Source organism: Trichechus manatus, unplaced genomic scaffold (genome assembly GCF_000243295.1).
Source record: "Trichechus manatus latirostris isolate Lorelei unplaced genomic scaffold, TriManLat1.0 scaffold00086, whole genome shotgun sequence".
Lineage (NCBI taxonomy): Eukaryota > Metazoa > Chordata > Mammalia > Sirenia > Trichechidae > Trichechus > Trichechus manatus.
The window spans coordinates 10535664-10549639 of record NW_004444022.1 but is presented as its reverse complement, the minus strand read 5'-3'; the positions used below and the strand labels follow the sequence as shown (position 1 = coordinate 10549639).

At 35.6% G+C, this 13976-nt stretch overlaps 1 protein-coding gene across 15 annotated transcripts in view; it reads left to right on the top strand.

Moving 5' to 3' along the window:
* Positions 1-13976, top strand: part of USP15 (ubiquitin specific peptidase 15) — a 179031-nt gene that overhangs the window by 71425 nt on the left and 93630 nt on the right. For 10 of the 15 annotated variants that reach the window (XR_002824880.1, XM_023736119.1, XM_004381562.2 and 7 more), the window contains one exon: positions 8852-8978. Coding sequence is in view for 12 of the 15 variants with exons in the window: in XM_023736119.1 (XP_023591887.1) it covers positions 8852-8978 (127 nt within the window). In the remaining 3 variants the exon portion in view is untranslated. Of the gene's footprint in view, positions 1-893; positions 1272-6088; positions 8146-8851; positions 8979-13976 lie in introns of those variants that run through there. The other 5 variants (XR_002824882.1, XR_002824881.1, XM_023736122.1 and 2 more) reach the window with 5 other exon arrangements.

Below are 13976 nucleotides of genomic sequence, written 5' to 3'. Positions count from 1 at the left end.
TAAGAAATGATTCTGATTAAATATCAAACCCAGGGCACTTCAGGAAAGTATGGTCTGCAGTTGAAACCAAGGGTGTGACTGTAAAATCCTTTGTCAAGACTTTAGAAAGATTGAAGATGGTGCTTCACAGTAAGTATCATTGAGACGAAAGACCCTCTAAAGAATTCAAGGGTATGCCTCACAGATCCTCTCAATCAAATAATAGGGCTTCTAAGAAGCTAAAGGGCAGTTGTCCTTCAATCTTCTCAGCATAAACCGTAGGTAGCCAAAAAAACCAAACCCATTTTCATCGACCAGTTCCAACTCATAGTGACCCTATAGCACAGAGTAGAACTGCCCCATAGGGTTTCCAAGGAGCAGCTGGTGGATTCAAACTGCTGACGTCTCAGTTAGCAGCCAAGCTCTTAACCACTGCGCCACCACGTAGAGAAGGGTTTATCTAGAGGATATTTGTGGGTGTGGCTTTTGTTTAACAGAATGAACTCCAATAACATCCATAGGAGATTCACAGTGTTTTCAAAAGAATTACATCACCAGAACCACCAGCAGCTTAGACTGAAAGGAGCAGAGACAGTGTAAAATGAAAGTGGCCTTTGACACTCAGACTTCTGCAAGCAAGAATCAGGCTGAGAACTAACTCAACTACAAACATATGTTAACTTTCATGAAGAATGAAGGAAGTGTTATGAAGAGTCATTTTCAGGCAAGGGTAGAAGTGAGACTTAATCAAAGACTTCCAATATTTGCCCAGTGGGATTTCAGAATTGATTTGAGCCATTGACTTCTTTGTGCCCCCAGTTTCCCCTTTTTAACAGGAAGGTCTAAATGGTTATTTTGTGCTCATCTCACCATTCTATTTTGAGTATTTGTTGGGCAGAAAACTTGTCTCTTAGTTCACAGGTCTATAGGTCAAGAGGAAATGTATTTGAAGAGCTTAAGGAACTACGCCCAAGGATCCTGCAAGGAAAATCAAGTCAGTTTCCACTTTTCTGACGCCAAATGTGTAAAGATCAATTCAATTCTGTTCTATCCCTCTCTGTTCCACTTCTTTTCCCGACATAAGCTGCACATGCAACACTTCTTCATCTTTCCTAACCACCTGGAGCTAGGTCAAACCTCACAAGTTAAGGGACACAGCCCTCCAGTCTGCCAAGTCTGCCTAAGACCTTATATGCCACCCACAAGCTAAAAACTCCTACAACTTAACAACAAAAAGACAAACAACCCGGTTAAAAAATAGGCAAAGGAGCTGAATAGACATTTCACCAAAGAGGATATTCAGATGGCCAACAAGTACATGAAAAGATGTTCAATGCCATTAGCCATTTAAAAAACCAAACCGGTTGCCATTGAGTTGATTCCAACTCATAGCGACCCTGTAGAAAAGAGTAGAACTGCCCTGTAGGGTTTCCAAGGAGCAGCTGGTGGATTCAAACTGCCGACTTATTGGTTAGCAGCTGAGCTCTTAACCACTGTGCCATCGAAACGATAATGAGATACCACCTCACCGAATTAGATTTGCAATAATCATAAAAATGAGAACAACATTTGTTGGTGAGGAAGTGGAGAAACTGGAACCATCATCCATTGCTGGTGAGAATGTGAAACGGTATAGCCACTGTGGAAAACAGTTTAGCAGTTCCTCAAAAAGTTGAACAAAGAACCACCATATGACCCAGCAATCCCAATCCTATGCATATACCCAAAAGAAATGAAAACAGGAACTCAAACAGAAACCTGTACATCACTGTTCGTTGCAGCACTTTTCACAGTAGCCAAAAGGTGGAAACAATCAGAATGTCCATGAACAGATGAATGGATGAACAAAGAGTGCTATATACATACAATGGAATATTATTCAACCATAAGGAGAAATGATATCCTGATACATGCCACACAATAGATGAACCTTGAAAACATGCTGAGCAAAATACGTCAGTCACAAAAGGACAAATACTGTATGATCTCATTCATATGAAATAAAAAAATATATACAAACCAAAGATTACCATAGTTTACACAAATAACACGCACCTTCTACATTTGTTTGCCAACAGTGCCCTCCCCCAACAAGGTATTTTCATACGCACCACTATGGCAATTTTTTTTACATGTTACTGTAAAAAAAATTAGCATACTACACTTGCAAAAATGCCTGGGGGAGGTGGTGGGCACACACTTGGCAAAAATAGATGTGTAATTTGTGTAAAAATACGGTATTCGTGGTTATCGGGAGAAAGGGAGGAGGATGTTGTTGTTAGGTGCCATCAAGTTGGTTCCAGCTCATAGCGACCCTGTGTACAACAGAACAAAACACTGCCCAGTCGTGCATCACCCTCTCAGTCGTTGGTTCATTGGAGCCCCTTGTTGCAGCCACTGTGTCAGTCCGTCTTGTTGAGGGTCTTCCTCTTTTTTGCTGACCCTCTACTTTTCCAAGCATAATGTCCTTCTCTAGGGACTAGTCCCTCCTGATATGTCCAGAATATGTGAGACAAAGTCTCACCATCCTAATTTCTAAGGAGTATTCTGGCTGTACTTCTTCCAAGACAGATTTGTTTGTTCTTTTGGCAGTCCATGGTATATTCAGTATTCTTCTCCAACACCATAATTCAAATACATCAATTCTCCTTCAATCATCCTTATTCGTTATCTGGCTGTGGAATGCATATGAGGGTATTGAAAATACCTTGGTTTGGGTCAGGCGAACCTTAGTCCTCAAAGTGACATCTTTGCATTTTAACACTTTAAAGAGATCTTTTGCAGAAGATTTGCCCAGTGGAGTACATTGTTTGATTTCTTGGCTGCTGAGTCCATGGGCGTTGATTGTGGATCCAAGTAAAATGAAATCCTTGACAACTTCAATATCTTCTCCGTTTATCTCAGTGTTGCTTCTTGGTGTAGTTGTGAGGATTTTTGTTTTCTTTATGTTGAGGTGTAATCCATACTAAAGGCTGTGATCTTTGATCTTCATCAGTAAGTGCTTCAAGTCCTCTTCACTTTCAGCAAGCAAGACTGTGTCATCTGCATAACGCAGGTTATTAATGAGTCTTCCTCCAATCCTGATGCCCCGTTCTTCTTCATATAGTCCAGCTTCTCGGATTATTTGCTCAGTGTACAAATTGAATAAGTATGGTGAAAGGATACAACCCTGACACATACCTTTCCAGATTTTACACCCTGCAGTATCTTCTTGTTCTGTTCGAATGACTGCCTCTTGATCTGTGTACAGTTTTCCATGAGTGCAATTAAGTGTTCTGGAATTCCCATTCTTTGAAGTGTTATCCATAATTTGTTGTGATACACACAGTGATATGCCTTTGCGTAGTTAATAAAACACAGGTAAACATCTTTCTGGTATTCTGTGCTTGCAGCCAAGATCCATCTGTTATCAGCAATGATATCCCTCGTTCCACATCCTCTTCTGAATCTGGCTTGAGTTTCTGGCAGTTTCCTGTCAATATACTGCTACAACTGTTTTTGAATTATCTTCAGAGAAATTTTACTTGCATATCATATTAATGATATTGTTCAATAATTCTGCATTCTGTTGGATCACCTTTCTTTGAAATGGGCATAAATATGGATCTTTCCCAGTTGGTTGAGCAGGTAGCTGTCTACAAATTTCTTGGCAGAGATGAGTGAGAGCTTGCAGCACTGCATCTGTTTGTTGAAACATCTCAATATGTAGTCCGTCAATTCCTGGAGCCTTGTTTTTTGCCAGTGCCTTCAGTGCAGCTCAGACTTCTTCCTTCAGTACCGTTGGTTTTTGCTTATATGCTACCCCCTGAAGTGATGGAAGGTTGATGAATTCTTTTTGGTACAGGGACTGTATTCCTTCCATCTTCTTTTGATGCTTCCTGCATCATTCAGTATTTTGCCCATAGAATCCTTCAATATTGCAACTCAAGGTTTTAATTTTTTCTTCAGTTCTTTCAGCTTGAGAAATGCTGAGCATGTTCTTTCTCTTTCTGTTTTCTAACTCCCGGTCTTTGCACATTTCATTGTAGTAGTTTACTTTGTCTTCTTGATCCATCCTTTTAAATCTTCTGTTCAGTTTGTTTACTTCATCATTTCTTCCATTCACTTTAGTTATTCTACAAGTTTCAGTCTCTTCTGACATCTCTTTTGGGCTTTTCTTTCTTTCCTGTGTTTTTAATGACCTTTTGCTTTCTCTTGTTTGATGTCATCCGTCAACTTATCTGGTCTTCGATCATTAGTGTTCAGTTCATCTTGAGATGGTGTTTAAATTCAGGTGGGATATGCTCAAGGTCGTACTTTGGCTCTTATGGACTTGCTCTAATTTTCTTCAGCTTCAACTTGAACTTGCATATGAGCAGTTGATGGTCTGTTCCACAGTTGGCGCGTGGATTTGTTCTGACCGATGATAGTGAGCTTCTCCATTGTCTCTTTCCACAGATGTAGTCAATTTGATTCCTGTGTATTCCATCTGGTGAGGTCCATGTGTATAGTCACCTCTTATGTTTTTGAAAAAAGTTTTTTGCTATGAATTTATCATTGGTCTTGCAAAATTCTACCAAGCTATCTCTGGTGTCATTTCTGTCACCAAGGCCATATTTTCCAACTATGGATCCTCCTTCGTTTCCAACTTTCGCATTCCAATCACCAGCAATTATCAGTGCATTTTAATTGCATGTGCAATCAATTTCAGGCTGCAGAATTTGGTAAAAATCTTCAATTTCTGTGAGTAGCGTCTGGGGTCTTAATAGCTTATAAGTGGCCATCTAAGATACTCCACTGGTTCCACCCTGTGTGGAGCAAGGAAAAATGAAGAAAACCAAAGACACAAGGGAAAGATTAGTCTAAGAGGACTAATGAACCACAACTGCTACAGCCTCCACCAGACTGAGTCCAGCACTACTAGATGGTGCCTGACTACCACCACTGACTGCTCTGACAGGGATCACAACAGAGGGTCCCAGACAGAGGTGGAGAAGAATGTAGTACAAAATTCTACCTCACAGAAAAAGACTAGACTTAACTGGTCTGACAGAGACTGGAGAAACTCTGAGAGAATGGCCTCCAGACATGCTTTTAACTCGGTACTGAAGTCACTCCTGAGGTTCACCCATCAGCGAAAGATTAGATAGGCCCATAAAACAAAACGAGACTAAATGGGCACACCAGCCCAGGGGCAAGGACAAGAAGGCAGGAGGGGACAGCAACTCTGGTAATGGGGAACCCAAAATCCAGAAGGGGCGCGTGTTGACGTATCCTGTGGTTGGCAATCAATGTCACAATACAGTATGTGTATTAATTGTTTAATAAGAAACTAATTTGCTCTGTAAGCCTTCTTCTAAAGCACAATTTAAAAAAACATTTAATTTCTTCATTTTTGGCATTAGTGGTTGGTGCATAAATTTGAATAATAGTTGTATTAAGTGGTCTTCCTTGTAGCATATAAATATTATCATTGACAGCTTTGTACTTCAGGATGGATCTTGAAATATTCTTTTTGACAGTGAATACAACTCCGTTCCTCTTCAGTTTGTTGTTCCCAGCGTAGTAGACCATATGATTATCTGATTCAGAATGCCGAATACCAGTCCATTTCAGCTCATAAATGCCTAGATATCTATCTTCAAGCATTCCATTTAATTTTTGACAACTTCCAATTTTCCTAGATTCGTGCTTCATACACTCATACTTTGTACATTCATACTTCAGAAAAGGATAGTTATAATGGTTGCATAACATGAACAGTGTCATCAGTGTCACTGAATTATACATGTAAAAATTGTTGAATTGTCAAACGCTTTGTTATATATACATTTACCACATTAAAAAAAGGTTAAAAAAAAAGACACTTAAGAGACATTCGTCAGTTGCAATGTATTGACTTGGTTTGGATCCTGATTCAAACATTATGCTAAAAATGAGACAGCAGGAGAAATTGAATATCGATTATATATTTGATATCACAGGATTATTTTTAATATTTTTGGTGTGATAATTGTGTTGTCGTTATGTATGAGTCCTTGTATTAGAAGAAATATATCTTGCATTATTTGTGGATGAAGTATCATATGTGGAATTTGTTTCTTATGCATTAACACCTGTGATTTCTTAGTTGTTTTATAGTTACCTGGGTCTGATTCATCTGTGTATAGCCAGCATTAACATAGATGCTCAGTAAGTTCTTCAAAAATGAACATAGTTAGCGCCTCAAATATAGTACGTCTACATATTTGGCCTGGTGTTAAAAAATTGTTTAATAGTACCAGATCTATTTAGATATTACTTTTGTTTCTGTTTCCAATGTGGGCAGGGAGACCTGGAATGAGCTAACATTTGTGTTATCTTTTGTATACAAGTATGAAGAACAGATTACATTTCATGATTTTGTACAGAATATCCTCTAAATATTCACAGTCAAAATGAACCAGTAGAAATTACAATTATTTTTATTCTGTGTAAATCTGTATTTCCTACATTAATTTAACTTATTAAAGAGACTTTTGCCTTCATTACGTTCATTAATTAATGAAAATATTTTTACCTAGCCATAAGTCTTAAATTTTGGACAAGGAATTAATTATACATAATTCACCTTACGCTTATTTATAATAATATAACAGCATTATAATACACTTAGGAAAACAAAATTTTAATTATTATCTATAATTCAGAAACATTACTCTTATTCCTGAACAATGGAGCAAGGAGACTTTATGTAAATAGTCTACATATGAATGCCTTAATAAGTTCATGATAACACTGATTCATAACTATGCTAATTATTTTTCTCTACTATGGTTCTGTTGTATTCAAGCTTTAATCATACATATAGTACGATCCATGCAGATACAAATAATTTAAAAACAAACTCATATTTTCTTTAAAAAAAAAAAAACAGCTTTTTTGTACATTACTTTTGAGATTAGTAATGTATCCTATAAATATGGTAGTAGTATGGTAAGTATGAGCCCTGGTGGTGCAGTGGTTAAGCGTTCGGCTGCTGACCAAAAGATCAGCAGTTCGAATCCACCACCTGCTCCTTGGAAACCCTATGGAGCAGTTCTACTCTGTCCTATACGGTCACTATGAGTAGGAATCGAATTGACTTGATGGCAATGGGTTTTTTTGTCTTTTTTTTTTTTAATTGTAAATAGTGATAATGAAGTTTGTGGCAATGTAAGATATTGTTGGAGGAGAGGAAAAAATGATGAGATAAATTCTGAATTCAAGTAAAGTGGATTTTTCTATAATCTTGGTGTTTTGAAAGATTTTATAAGACTTTCTGACAGTTAAACTATCAGATTCTTTTCAGGAGAATGTCTGTTAGTATTATGAAAGTTGATTCGCATAGAAAGCTGCTGTTTTAGAAGATATACACCTCACTATGCATCATAATGAGGGATATATTTTTTGTTATTTTTTCCTGTTTATTCTTTTTCAGGCTCTGTTGTTGATAATTCCATTTCCTTTTTTTTCCCCGCATAAAAATTGGGACTTTAGTTACCTTGGTTTTAGCAACCTACCAATGATTAGTAGTTACCTTAATGTAATAGTGTTTAAACATTCTTATTTAGGCATTGAGTTCCAGAGCAGAAATTTCTGTCTGATAAAAATACTTGATTTCTAGTTTCTCTACTTTTAGCCTCAAGTATTCTTATAAAATTAAATAATATGATATCCTTTTCTACATTCTTAACCTCAAAGTGAAATTAGCATAAGAGATTTAAAACAGATCTCATCAGTTAAGAGGTATAATCTATATGTTAATTTTATAAAGTGAATTAAGTTCATTAATTAACGGAAGGAAAGATGTAGGCTGTATTAAACATATATCAGAGGTTTTAATGTAACAGGTATGATTAGTAGAATATATATGACAAAGTTTTATAAAAATTAGTGTTGGATTAGACAGTAAATACTAGATAAACTGCATTTGAATTTTTTGAGCTAAAATAATTTTTCTGCAAGAGGAAAGAAAGTTTGTAAGTCTTTTAATGAATTGATACTAAGCTTGTGAGTACATCTAACAGTCATTTGGAGCCTCCCTTTTGCCATATTTGTCTAATGTATCACATATCAGGCTGATTACTATTTTCAGAAACAATCTTCATGACTGAAATCCTACAGTTAACCTTTAGAAGATCAAAAGGAAATATACTTATTTAAAAGGTGACTGAAATGTATACATATTTTCTCTTTTTTATACTTCTGTAATTCGCATGGTTAGCAGCTTTTTTTTTTTTTTTTCATTTTTTGCATGGAAGTACTAAGTGCGTATTTAAAGGTTATGCAAAGTCATTTTAGTATGGAAAACTAACATATCAGTTACAGGGGCATAGCTGAATGTTTTGGCAACAGTAATTTGGAGTTATCATTTTAAAAGATTTATTTTAGCATACAGAGTGATAATATAGCTGTTGTTAGCTCAAATTGTATATACAGCTTAAAAATTTTAAAGATTTTCTGCTTGGAATCAAGTGCGCAAAGCTAAAAGTATGTTTGCATACTTAATCAGAGATGTATTAATATATGTATATTGTATATAGTCATTTTGGGTAAACTTTTTTATCGTAAATACTGAATGTATTTATTATTTATAGCTTACCAAAGTATATGCCTAGATCAGTAGACTGCCTTTATTGTTTTATATCATAATTTTTTATATTGTGTTAAATACTAAAATTTCCAAAGTGTTTCTTTTTAATTTTAACTGTCCAATATCTTGTTTTATATTGACAGGTTTTAAAAGTTACTGTTTTTCATTGGAGATCTACAATTTTTTTCTAAAGCTTCTTTAGAAAATTATATTGCTGTTGGAGAGAGTGAAATATATTGCGATACAGCTAACACTGATTCGTTTTGTTTGTTTTTTTAGGTGGTTGAACAGGGTATGTTTGTAAAGCACTGCAAAGTAGAAGTATATCTCACAGAATTGAAGCTCTGTGAAAATGGAAACATGAACAATGTTGTAACTCGAAGATTTAGCAAAGCTGACACAATAGGTAATGCAAGATCCTGGTTTTTTTTTTGTTTTTTGAACCATTGCTATTAGATATTTAGTTATAATTCTGTTGTATGCCACTGGGATGATAACCATTTTAAGGCTTTATACTTAAACATTACAAAGTCCCAGAGTTTGATGTAACATGTCTTAGTTTAGAGTTGAATTATTTGTTTTTTGTTCTATCTTGCAACTTTTAGATGAGTTTTATATTTGTTCTATTTTGCCATTTTTCCCTTTAAAAAAAGCAAATAGTTATTGTTTTAATTCAGCATTTTAAACATGTATGTCATGTTTGAAACATGACTATAAATTAAAGAAGAGTAGTGCGTGCTTAAAAACTTGGTATGGTAATGTAAATAGGTATGTATGTTTCTCGTTTTTTTGTATAGAAAATGATATTTCCTTGTTTATTTCCATTTTTCTTACAGTTTATTCTTTTGGACTCTGAATACAGTTAAATAGCTAAATGAGGCAGCAGTCTTAGCATTATTCTGACATTGATTTTTTTTTTTTTTTTTTTACAATGAGTAAGTTAGGGAATCAGTCTCAGAGATAAGTGTATATAATCACCTAATCTTATACATGTGAATGTATATATATAGAGAGAGATTTACATATATAGATATATTCTTTCATTCTGTTTCAGTCATGTTTAAATTTAAGATCAAGAATATATTGAATAAAGTGTTTAAAATTACAGTACTATTTGTTTTAAAAAACACAGCTCAAAATAAAAATTATAAAAGGTAGATATTCATTTTCAAATAAAGTTGTTGTAAAGTAAAATTAATGGTGATCACATGGATCTTGTTTAAAATGAAAATGGATAAATACCTAGGAGCTCAATTACTGAGTTGTATGGTAAGCCTGTGTTTAACTTAGTTTTGTAAGAAACTGCCAAACTGTTCCAAAGTGGCTTTGCCATTTTGCATTCCCCCCTGTAAGTTCCCACTTTGATGTATTGACAACATATCCACAGAAAAACCTGCACACAAATGTTTATAGCAGCTTTATTTATAACTACCAAAAATTGGAAGCAGCAAAGATAGTCTTCAGTAGGTAAATGGATAAACACATGGTGGTACATCCATTCAATGAAATATTATTTAGCAACAAAAAAGGAGCTATTAAGCTATAAAAAGACATGGAGGAATCCTAAATGCATATTGCTAAGCAAAAGAAGCCAGTCTGATAAAACTATATACTGTATGATTCCAACTGTATGTCAGTCTGGGAAAGGCAAAACGAGTAGCAGTAAAAGACCAGTGGTTGTCAGGGGTTCACATGAGGAGAAGGGGTAAATAGGGTGGAGCACAGAGCATTTTTAGGGCGGTGAAGCTAATTTGTGTGATACTGTAGTGGTGGACACATGACATTAGCCATTTGTCAAAACCTACAGGACTGTACAACAAAAATAGATGAGAAGCTACCTTTTAAAATAGTTGATAAAGATAATGTTTTTTAGTTATTTTTAAGGTTTGGTATTTTCTTATCTCCTTACCTCATTCAGTAGGAAAATTACATATAAATATACGACAATCAGAAATCTTATTTTAGAACATTATTTTACCAAATTATATTTTTAAGACTGATTATATAAAGGTCAATAACTTGTTTAATTTCTGAATTTAAAATAAGCATTTTGGAGTTCTCATATTAAGTACTATGTAAGAATTTATCAAGGAGATACATAATTTATAAAACATTCTGTGCTTCAAAGAGTATATGATCTAGCATAGACTTTAACCAACATAGTTTAAATATACTAATACTTTTAAAATACTACCTATGTTGGCTGTGTACCATACAATTATATTCAAACTGAATTTTTTTATAGATAAAATTTCTACATTAGAACAATGTTTTTCAAGCTGGAGTGTCACTACGTTGGTGGTTCATTAAGCAGTTTTAGGAGTAGAGGGAACGGAATAGAAAATGTCAGAATAAAGAATTATCAACCCACGTGCTAGGTCACAATTTCTTATTGTAGGTTTTTTTTTTCTTTTCCCCCTCACAGGTTTTTGTTTTAAAAGTATGAAAGTCTATGTTATAGCAAGTTTGTTTTTTAAGTAAAAATTTTTGCAAAAATTACATTAATCAAGAGGTATAGAGGCTTCGTGGTTAATAGTCATTGAACACATGCTATGTTTTAGGCACTTTGCAAAAATTTTCTTATTAAAACCTAAACAACCCTGTATCCGCATCTTAAGTGTACAGTTCAGTGACATTAATTACATTCACTATGTTGTGCGTCCATCAGCACTATTTCCAATGTTTTTCATCACCCTGAACAGAAACTCAATACCCTTAAGCAAAAATTTTCCATGCTTCCCTCTCCCCAACCCCTGATAACAACTAATAAACTTTTGGCTGTATGCATTTGTCTGTTCTAGGTATTTCATGTAAATGGAATCATATAATAGCTGTCCTTTTGTGTCAGATTTATTTTCACCTAGCTTAATGGTTTCAAGGTTCATCCATGTTGTAGCCTGTATCAGAACTTCATTTTTCTTTATGGCTGAATAACATTCCATCGTATGTATATATTCCAGTTTCGTTTATCCATTTATCTGTTGGTGATCATTGGGGTTGTTTCTACCTTTTGGCTATTTTGAATAATGTTGCAATGAACATTAGTATATAATAAGTATCTGTTTGAGTCCCTGCTTAACATTCTTTGTGATACATGCTTAGAAATGCAATTGCTGGGTCATATGGTAATTCATGTTTAACTTTTTGAGGAGCCTCCAAACTCTTTTCCACAGTGACTGCACCATTTTACATTCCCACCAACAATGGATGAGGGTTCTGATTTCTCTGCATTATCACCAACACTTGTCATTTCCATTTTTCTGATAGTAGCCATCCTTGCTGGTGTGAAGTACAGAACCTCTTATCTTTTTTTTTGAACATTTTATTGTGCTTTAGGTGAAGGTTTACACAGTAAATGAGTTTCTCATCCAATAATTTATACACAGATTGTTCCATGACATTGGTTGCAATCCCCACAGTATCATCACTCTCCCCTTTACCACCCTTGTTCCCCATTTCCATTCGTCCCCGTTCCCCTTCCTGTCTTCTCATCTTTGCTTTTGAGCAGATGTTGCTCTTCTGCTCTCATATAGATGATTGTTCTAAGGAGCACTTTCTTCACAGGTGTAATTGTTTATTTTATAGGTCTGTCTGTTATTTGTGTGAAAGGTGATCTCTGGGAGTGGCTTCAGTTTCTACTTATAGGAGTGTCTAAGGGCTGTGGTCTCGGAGGTTCATCTAGTATCTATTGGACCAATAAGTCTGGTCTTTTTTATTAATTTGAATTTTGTTCTAGATTTTTTTCCCACTCTATCCAGGACCTTCTTTTCTGATCCTGGTCAGTGTGGTCAGTAGTGGCAGCCTGACACCATCTATTTCCTCTGGTCTCAGGCTAGTGGAGGCTGTGGTTCCTGTGGTCCGTTAGTCCTTTGGGCTAATTGCTTCTTTGAGTCTTTGGTTTTCTTCACTCTCCATTGTTCCGGACAGAAAGAGACCAGTAGTTAATAGCTGTATCTTAGATGGCTGCTCGTAAGCTTTCAAGACCCCGGACACTACTCACCAAGGTAGGATGTAGAACATTGTCTTTATGAACTGTGTTATGTCAGTTGACCTAGATGTCCCCTGAAAGACTATGGTCCTCAGACTTTAAGCCCAGTAACTCAGTCCCTTGAGGTGTTTGGATATGTCTAGGAAGTTTCCATGACTGTGCCACTTGTGTGCTCTATTGCATATATGAATATACCTGCAGCCCATACAAATATGTATGTAGACATATCTGCAGCCAAACCTATATATGCACATGGATGCACTCCCATACGCCCTTCCACACCTATTCAGCGTACATATCTACCTGTGTATCAATTCATAAATTATTGTTTGTTATTACTGTTGTTGCAGGATTGTGTATGTTATAGTATTTACCATAGTTGCCTTTCATTCTTGTGTTCTTCTCAGTATCTTCTCTTGTCTTGGTCATGTTGTGCTGACTTTCCCTTTACTGCATATTGCCTTTCCCTTCATCAGAGTTAACTGTGTCTACTATCTAGTTAATAATTTTCCCTCTCTCCCCTTCCCGTCCCTGGTAACCATCAAAGACTACTTCTGTGTGTAACCATTTTCTTGATTTTTTATAGTAACTGATCTCCAACAATATTTGCCCTTTTATGATTGACTTATTTCTCTCAGCATAATGTCCTCCAGATTCACCCATGTTGTCAGATGTTTCACAGATTTATCATTATTCTTTTTCATGGTATAGTATTCCATTGTATATATATACCACAGTTTGCTGAACCCTTCATCCACTGGTGGTCACTTAGATTGTTTCCATCTTTCTGCTGTTGTGAATAATGCTGCAGTGAATATGGCTGTACGTTATGTCCGTTTGTTTCACAGCTCTTATTTCTCTAGGATACGTACCTAGGAGTGGGATTGCTGGATCGTATGTTATTTCTATTTCTAACTTTTTGAGAAAGTTCCATACCATTTTCCATAGTGGTTGTACCATTCTTCATTCCCACCAGCAGTGTATAAGAGTTCCAGTCTCCGTACAACATTGCCAGCGTTTTTTGTTTTCTGTTTGTTTTTTTTTTTTAATTGTGCTTTAGGTGACAGTTTACAGCTCAAGTTAATTTCACATTCAAAAATCTATACATACATTGGGACTGACTAAATTCACTCAGAATAATGACCTCCAGATTTGTGCATGTTATAAGTGTTTCACGGCTTCATCATTGTTCTTTATTGTTGCATAGTATTCCATTGTGTGGATATATTATAATTTGTTTATCTATTCATCTGTTGATGGACACCTAGGTTGTTTCCATCTTTTTGCTGTTGTGAACAGTGCTGCAGTGAACATGGGTGTGCATATATCTATTCGTGTGATGGTTCTTATTTCTCTAGGATATATTCCAAGGAGCGGGATAGCTGGATCGTATGGTACTTCTATTTCTAGCTTTTT